General features: G+C 32.7%; 1 protein-coding gene across 1 annotated transcript; it reads left to right on the top strand.

The window, feature by feature from the left end:
- Positions 1-3,448: 3,448 nt before the first annotated feature.
- Positions 3,449-7,975, top strand: LOC134246542 (uncharacterized). The gene is made up of 5 exons (XM_062728927.1): positions 3,449-3,453; positions 4,555-5,153; positions 6,428-6,628; positions 6,872-6,922; positions 7,224-7,975. The coding sequence occupies exons 1-5, from the start codon at positions 3,449-3,451 to the stop codon at positions 7,736-7,738; spliced, it is 1,371 nt and encodes a 456-aa protein (XP_062584911.1). The 3' UTR covers positions 7,739-7,975.
- The last annotated feature ends 1,142 nt before the right edge of the window (positions 7,976-9,117 follow it).

Here is a 9,117-nt window from a genome sequence, read left to right as displayed (position 1 = left end):
ACCTCCAAAACATCAGAGGTGGAATCAGGTAACATGAAGGAGAGAGAATCCTATTGCCAACTGGTCATACACGCGGTGTGTTCTTTGCTTTGATCGTGGAAAACGGAAAAATTCGTAAACAATTCAGTCTAACAATTAACTACTGGTAGTATGAAAACCGTGATTATATTGTATTTGCTAACAAGGTAATTGTTTCTACTACGACAGAACTTGATGACTTTAAACGAGAGTCTTGATATACATTCATTTTTCATAACTTGTTCGTTTTAGATATTGTATGTACGTAGAACATGCACATGTGTGTTGAATCAGCTGAGAGATATAAACCCAATAGGCATATAGGGTATTAAGGTGATAAGCATGATAAGGGTACATTGAAAGTTTTTTTTAGAAAGTTTCGTATCCACATCCGATCAACATCAATTCTCCGATATTTTGATGCAAAGATACTCCTTGATTTCCTCATACACTGCTGTAAATATTTCGAAAATTTAAAAAAAAAAAAAAAAAAGGTGTGGAGGTCTGGAGGAATATTTTCTAAAACACGCTAAGGGTTTTTGTATAGACTAAGTGTAGTTTAGAAATTTATTATTGGTATTGTCATTCAAATTGTATTTATTATTGTTGGAAATATTTTAAATATTTAAAACTGAAAGAGATTAAGATCATAAAGTATTTTTCAGTAATTGAAACTAAACCTTGTGATATTTTTTTTTTTAGAATTTCGCAATCTACTTTGTATAAATTGTTTGGTACTAACTATTGAAAAAGAAGATAATTTTTTTTAGTGAAGGATTTTGCAACCTTAAAAACTAACATTTCAAGAAAAGAAGTATTATCTTTCGAAAAAAATATGATTTATGTTCATATCTCGAGTATATCCTTGCACTTGCATAGTATTTTTTTTCTTTTCCGTGTAAGAAATCAAATTATTTCAGTGTTATTGAATATTCAGAACAATAATAATAGTTTTTCCCAAATTTATTGGTAACACTGATGTGATCATATTTAAAGAAAAAATACTCATACATATTCACTGTAACAGTATTTGAATATAGCAGTTATACAAGTATAGAATAAAAAGCCCGTTACTAGGCGAATGTTTTACAAAGGTTGGGAAAGAAAGATAACTGATTGTTAAAGATAACTCATTGTGGTACAATGTTCAAATAATACGGGAATAAATTGTTGCAAGATTTTAAACCATATAAAAATGAAATTTGATCTCCTCCATAAAAAAGACTCTTTTGATGGCGTTTTATTTTGAACTTTTAACTCCCCTAGCTTTAGGTCTGATTCAAAAATTGTTTAAAACTACAAATTCAAGAGATGGAGTAGACAATTTTCTTAGGCATGCATTTATACAATATAATATAAAAATTTAACTAAGTTTGTTCAATATTCGTGATGGCGCTATTCACTTAATTGTTTATTAAACTTTTAAAATATAAATAATCATTTTGCAAATTAATACATAACACAAAGATTAAATAGCAATTGTTGAAGATCTTTCCAAAAATTCATTAATCAGACACACACCTTTTTTGTCAATTTAATACAAGTATAATTTCATCATCAACATAAATAATTACAGATAGGGTAAGAAACATTCATTTACCTGCTTATACATGATAAAGGATCTCAGATCAAAAATGTTGGGTGTCTTGTATACGGAACAATATTAGAGAGTGTCAGTAGCACATACATGCACTTTCTAAACTTGAATTCAATTCTGCAGGCATCTTTATCTTTTGTTCGTGGCTTGGTCCTTTCATGTATTTTTTCTTCATTGGGGACTACAGGCAATATAATTCGTCGGGGAGGGAACGATACAAAGTATTCTGGGACAGTTGCTTTTTGGCATCCGTAAAGGTCGGGACAAGCAAATTTTGTAGGACATAGTGTGGATCACAGGTACTCGTGGACAGGACACCCCACCCCACCCCCACCCCCCCCCCCCACCCGAATATACACCCCCGCTCAATTTTTTTTTTTCATAAATTATTCTTCTATTACATATTTACAATGTATGCCATGTAAAAAATAAAAAAAAAATGACTTTTAATTAACGTTTTATTAAAAAAAAATCATACCCGCCAGATTTCCGAGAGGGGTCCAGTGTTCAGTAAAATAGAATGTAAGTGACTTACCTTCTCTATTTTATAATACCGCACGTATGATTTGTTTTTGTTTTTTTTAATAAAACTTTAATTCTACTTTATTTTTTGGATTTTTCAACAACAACAAAATTGACCCGGGGTGTATATTCGGGGGGAGGGGCAGGGGGAGGGGGGGTCCTGTCCACAAGTACCTGTGACTGTAGATGTGACATTCATGTTTTTTCTCTACTAAACATGCATGGCATGCAATAACATGCGAGCTTCGCTGCCATGCTACCGTGTAAATAACAATATTATTTCTAAAATTGCATCCCTATTATCGATGTTTTTCTTGCATTTTTCATCATAAATTGTGATGAAACGCTTTATAGGTTCTCCTTCTCCTGCTTTATAATTGTCGTTTTACTTTTCATTAAACTGCCCAAATATCTGTCTTACAGGGGAAAAGACTTTAAATATAGATTTGTTACACTGCCGAAAACACGTGTCTTTTTGTTTTGACAGATTTTGTATTTCGCGGAATTTTTCTCGGGCTTTTTCAATGGAAACAGTGTTCCGAAATAACATCCGCCATTTTGTTTGTTTATATTCGATCTCAAGGGAATTTTGCCGAAATTTGTTGTATTTTTACTATTTTACTGGTTTTTGGAGAGGATATCTCTGTTGCAGAAGGTAAGACATTTAGTAGACTTAATCATACTCAGTATGCTATGTTTGTTTCATGGGATCTCTGCAAGATAAATAAGCGAAATTTTCATTTAATTTTAAGTAACGGGTACCCTCCTTTTGGTACCTAGGCCTAATGCTTTTTTTCTGTTAAGTTTCTGACGAGTTGGATATTGTGTATTGCATGAAATTACCGATATACAATGCTTCCTTTCAAACGAAATGAACATGTTAGATATTTAACTGGTTTCTAGGAAGGCATAGAGATGCGGCCTTATTAGTATAACACTAAATAACTAAAGGAAATTCGGATGCATTGAATCAGTTACTGGATAAATGGATTCTACCTCTCTTCCACCAAAAAAGATCACATTAAAACTTTCCTCTGTTAGTTATCAGAAACTTATAATACCTGAAAAATAAATGAGATTGCAATTTAATCTAAAAATGCAATATTACATGTAACACAGGTTTATTTATTTTATACTTCAGTGATGCATTGACTGTCTCTTGCTACCCTCAAAACTTGCACATTGATACCAATACACAGATGGTTAAAGCATTGTTTAAGAGACACATATTTGAGATTCTTTTGCTTTGAAGTTTACTAAAACAATAATGAAGAAAGTGGGTCATTTTATTTATAGTTATTAATATGAATAATGAAGTAAACACCTATAATAATCAAATACCGGTAGTTAATTCAAGATTTTAGTATGATTAGTTACATGTAGACTACTTTTGTACAATGAAATTTACTGTTATCTTATTGAACAAAGATTCTTACATGGTTATGGTTTAACTTATATTTCAGACTTTTATATTTAGCATGTCAAAAAGTTCTAAAATTAAAAAAAAATCATGAGATTATCCTTTGAATAAAAGTCTCCCTTTCATATTAATCCTCGACCAGTCTTATATTCTGTACTCCCCAGATAAATAAGGGTATGTACATGATGTAATTAAAAGGTAACCCACCAAATAATACTTACACAAAAAAAATGAAATTTAATAATTACCAGCCAGAAAAAAATAGGGTAGGTGTCAAAACATTTTTTTTATTTCACAAACTATTCAATGGTATTTCTTTTGGATATGGGGGTTACAAAACCAAATTGAACATATCATAGCTAAGGTCATTTTTATTGTTAAAAGATATTGTTTCTTTTGATCAAATCAAGTAGCATTTTATTAACATGGTTTAAACATATATTTCATGTAATACAACTGTGTGTATAACATTTTTCTGACTTCAAACATGAAATTCCTAAAATTTTTACATTTTTTCCCCACAAGGAAAAAATGAACTTTACAAGAAAACCACAATGAACCACAACGAAACCACAAGGAGACAAATGAAAACTACATGAACAAGGACATCTTAATTTAATTTTTAAATTTTAATTTTGGGGGATTTAGGGGTTATGAAAGGTTACCTGTATATATATTTATGTATTTTATATTTCACACAAGTTGTTTAAATATTCAAAGTTAGGTTTTATTATTGCTAAACTGTGTGGTAAATTTTGTGATATTATCATGATTATAAGATAAAATTATTAATATACATTTGGAGCTTGTTCCATTTCAGTTAAATAATATACTCCTTATGATTATATAGCAAAATTTTGTTTGCCAATGAACACTACATATGCTTAAAATTTATATTACAAATATTTGAATAGATAAGACTATATATAAAATGAAGATGTAGGATTTAGTGATCTAATAGTATTATAATTTTTTACTTTTGCAGATGACGTTACAGTACCCCCTATTTTCCCGTAATAATATGCAATTTATCAAAATTTTTGGCTGTGATTCTGATTGACTGGAACCACAGCTATCTGGAGACCTCGCTCCTGAGACTGTGTCAGAGTTATCTCCCCCAGTGGAGGAAGAGAAACATCAGACAGGATGTGTACATCTGCTTGTTTGGAATAGCGCTGACCTTAATTTATGGCAACTGTTTGAAAAACTTTGTCATCAGTTTTGAAAACTGTAGAATTTTAGGTGCTTCCTTAGCAGTCTTCCTCTCTTTCTGGCTCCAGAGTAAATCAGACACAGATTCTGTCTCAGATAAATGTGTTGGGACTCCTGTGGTCCCAGTCTCTGATAAATCAGTGGGAGGATCCGCAGTAACACAGAGAGACCAGGAGACTGGTGGCTCCACCTGCTGTGGAGCTGGGGTCCCCCGGTACCTCGCCTCTCTGCCTCCCTCTTCCTCGGAGCCTCAGTCTGCGGTGAACATAGAGGAGGAGTTGAGTCATCCCTATGTGGAGGCCTTCAGGACACAGGTAGATGAGGAGGAGGTAACTCTGGAGGAGCTGATCACTGCCATACAGTACCTCAACACACTCAAGGAAGGTAAGTATCACAATGGTAAAATTCAGTATACAATATTTTTTTAAAAGAATCATCAGCAATTGATGACATGCCAGACTTGGGTTCATTACTTTCTTACATTTCATTTAACAATATGCATGTACATTTACACAAGCACAAAGCAGCAAAATTTTGTTTGCCCATGAACATTAAATATTCTGCCTGGGGCTGTTAGGCTGAAGGCAGACATTTTGGTTCGAGAGTCGACAAAATGCATTTTGCCCGAGAACATAGTCAATAAATGTTTTGTTATACCTTTCATTTTAATTTTTTTTGACATACATGCAATTTGTACTGACTTTCGTGATGTAACCTCAGGTTCATCAATTTTAAACACAGTTATCTGGAGATGTCCACCCATTCTGTAACGTAAGGGTTAACATCCCCCAGTGGACTGGTCCAACATCTCACTCAGCGGTCCAACATCAATTTAATATATTTATGCCCACTCAGCAAAACATTAGAAATGTTAGACTTTTTTTGTGTAGATTGTTTGAACAAATTTTCAAATGTATAACAACAGTTTTTCAAAATTTGAATAGGGAAATGGTTTGGAACACTTCAGTCTTGCCTCAAAATATTTTTTAAAAATAATACCAGTACATTTACCCTAAGTAATGTAGAAATATCTGAAATAATGACTGGAAAAGTGTTGTAAATATACAAAAAAAATTGGATTTAGGCTACATAAATTGAAATTCTGGTTCTCAGGCCCGCGCGCATCTGTTTTGAGTTAGCCACATTGCTAATTTTATTGTATTTTTGATGAAATAAAAAGTTGGTATTGCGGAGACCAATCCGGAAAAAAAGTTATGTCCTCATTTTTTCGTAGTTTAGTATTCAAATATCACTTCCCGTAGCCATTTTCAAAGAGATTTTGGCTTCTTCATTTGAAAATACATTAAAAGACATTGCCTATGATGTTCACATGCTGATAAACAATGGATAAAGCAAACCTTTTGATCAGACATAGAGGGTATATCTGTGATTTAAAAAAAATTATCTTTATTTTAAAGAAAATTCGAAAAATAAAATTAAAAAAATACCTCCCTCACAATCATTCCATTTTCTCGCATCTGTTTTGGAGAAAATTGGCCTGAGAACCAGAGAATTAAATTTAGATAGCCTTACTTTTTTATTATTTAAAGTTTTACATCTTACATTGTAATTTCTCTCCACAAATCCTACAAAATGACAACAATTCAGCATAACTGGATCTTCTTTGCTAATTATTTTTAATTTCTTTTTTATTCAAGGAATAACTGCTCATAGAAGTGCTCAGAAGTTGATAGATGCTGTGGATCATATCCAGAGAATGGGACAGATGTCAAGGCTGGATGACTCTGGATTCCCCCAGGATTACACTTATGAGGAGCTCCACCACATCGTGGTGGTGGAGAGTGGGTACCCCCTAGAGGACTTTGACAGAGTGGTTGAAAAATGCTTAGAGAACAGCAGTAAGTGAAAAATAAGGCTTAGTCATGCAATGATTAAGGATTTGTAGAAAAAATATTTTCCTCCTTCAATTGAATCTAGAAAATTTGTTAAAAGTGAATATTATTATTAAAGACAATTGTACTAAGTTGCTGCTTTAATTCAGATGCTCTCATCTAATGATATTTATGTCATATATTTGTGTCATATCAATGCCATAACAATCCAGTGTATATGCTGACCCTGCTTCTTTTCTCTTTGACCAGGTTACCTCCCATCTCCAGAGGAGTTTGCAGAAATCCATCATGACATGAAAGGTATAGGTAAATAACAGTTTATTTATTCAACTTCAGGAGTATGTATATTGTAGTTTTACTACATTCTGAAATTGGATATATGTATATGAGTTCTTAATTTACTCTTACTATAACAATTTTTAAAATAAGATTCTATACTATACATCAGTTCAAAAAGTATCAAGCAAATATATGTTCAAACATTTGATTTTCAAACATGAAGTGAGAATTTGCATTGTGAGGTTATTAAACATGATTTTTTTTAAACAAAAACAATTAAAAAAAGGAATAAAGATTGATAAATATCCCCAAATAATTGTAGTGCAACTAGAAAAGGAGGTGGCAGAGAAGGACCAAGAGATTTGTGAGACAAGGAGAGAGATGGAGGAGACGCTGAGGGTAGTGGAGGAGACCACACAGGAAGTGAGGGAATCCCGACAGAAGAACCAGTCACTCAGAGAGAGGCTGCAGCAGAACGAGAGGATCATCCTACAGAGAGATCAAGCCTTACAGCAGAGAGATCAAACCATACAACAGAAGGACAGAATGCTACAGCAGGAGAGACAGAGGGTAAGAATGTTGGAGGAGAGAAATCAGCCGGTCCCTGAGGGGGAGTGGCAGAAGAGACTGAGGGAGCTGGAGGAGGAGAATCGTCGACTGTCTGCCCAGTCTGACCGCGCTAAGTGTAAGATCTGTCATCAGGAGGAGGTCCAGGTGTCCTTCACCCCCTGTAATCACCTGATCTCGTGTCAAGGTTGTGTGGACAGTCTGCCAGAGAGAGTGTGTCCATTGTGTAGGCAGCCAATTCAGGGAACAGTCAACATGTTCTTTGCTTAGAATATTTGTAAATTATGAATCTGTGATTGGGCAGCAGCTACTTTTACTTGTCTTGTTTATGTATCGTTTAGGTTTATTTTTTGTTAACAAATTTGTTAACCAGTCATTTGTCTGGATGCAAAAGCATAAAGGCAGAAAATTGTATGAAATGGATTTATTTGCTGAGATCTTAAATTTCTGTGTTTCCTAACAGGATTATTAATATGATATTTTTTTTGTTGTTCAGGAATATATAAACCTTTTTTAAAAGCAATATGAGCTACATTTTTGAGAATTTTATTTTGCTATTAAACTGTGCAATTATGATAAATTTGTAAGTAATTTAAACCTTTAGGACCAATTAGACTAAAATAAAGAATTGAATTGTTTCAAAAGAAAGACCTCTGTACAATCAAATATTTAGTATTATTTAAGAAAACAATATTGTACAGGACATGTACAACAATAATGCACTTTTGCATCATAAAGAGCTTGTGTATCCTTCTTCTATTACAAATATGAACAACAGAAGTTTATAAATGTTCATTTCTCTGTCCTTGAAATAGTTAATGAAAAATTTGCAACAGAAAATTTTACATCAAAGTTGCAGTTCATATTGCTTTAAAGGAAGATAAATGTATACTACCTTCATGTGCTATTTTTGATTACATTTACATGTATTATATTTGTTCTTCATTTGTAGTGTAAATAATTGTACATACCTTGAAGTTCCTGATTATGTTTATGTGTGAATGTCTTGACTATGACAAGAATGGCAGTTGGTTTTAATTATCAGTGTATAAAAAGGGCAGCATGTGCAATATGAAGTGAGACTGTTTTGTATGTGTGCATTGGGGTAAGTGCTAAGTTTTTCATTATTTTTACTATGTGCAGCTAAAACTATGTATTTTAAATCAAATACATGTATGTTGGTTTCAAAAGAGCAAACCCACGACTATATATTTGGGTGAAAATTATACCTTGTTCCTTTTAGAAATAGTGCTTTAAAATATTTTTCCTTGTTGTGACAGATTTATATAATGAAAGAAACTTTACTTTTATTGCTTATGGTTTTACTATATGTACAATAGTAGTTCTTTTCAATATTGTGTGGTAGCAAATAACACTTGATTTGCAGTGAACTGCATGTTTGAAAATAGAATATAAGATTTGTTTAACTACTTTACATTGTGTACACTGCCATGGAGGGTAATTTTATTTTATATATTAGTTTGTGTTTATTGTGAGCAGGCAGTTTCCTCTTTTAAATACTATATCTTCCTTTAATTTTGTTGAAGGTAGATAATGATTTTTATCAGTTCTTAAAATTTCATTGTGCTTTATAACAGACTTTCCATTGGTAAGTTGTCAGTAAGTGCTTATCAGAAGTTGACATATTT

This window comes from Saccostrea cucullata, unplaced genomic scaffold (genome assembly GCF_032062105.1).
Source record: "Saccostrea cucullata isolate Sc308-1 unplaced genomic scaffold, CSIRO_AGI_Scuc_v1 ctg29, whole genome shotgun sequence".
In the NCBI taxonomy this organism is placed as follows: Eukaryota; Metazoa; Mollusca; class Bivalvia; order Ostreida; family Ostreidae; genus Saccostrea; species Saccostrea cuccullata.
The sequence above is the reverse complement of the archived record's forward strand: the minus strand, read 5'-3'. Positions and strand labels throughout refer to the sequence as shown.

Coding starts and splice junctions, on each gene's coding strand:
- LOC134246542 (XM_062728927.1), top strand. Junction 6,629..6,871: donor AAAATGCTTAGAGAACAGCA/GTAAGTGAAAAA, acceptor CTCTTTGACCAG/GTTACCTCCCATCTCCAGAG. Junction 6,923..7,223: donor AATCCATCATGACATGAAAG/GTATAGGTAAAT, acceptor AAATAATTGTAG/TGCAACTAGAAAAGGAGGTG.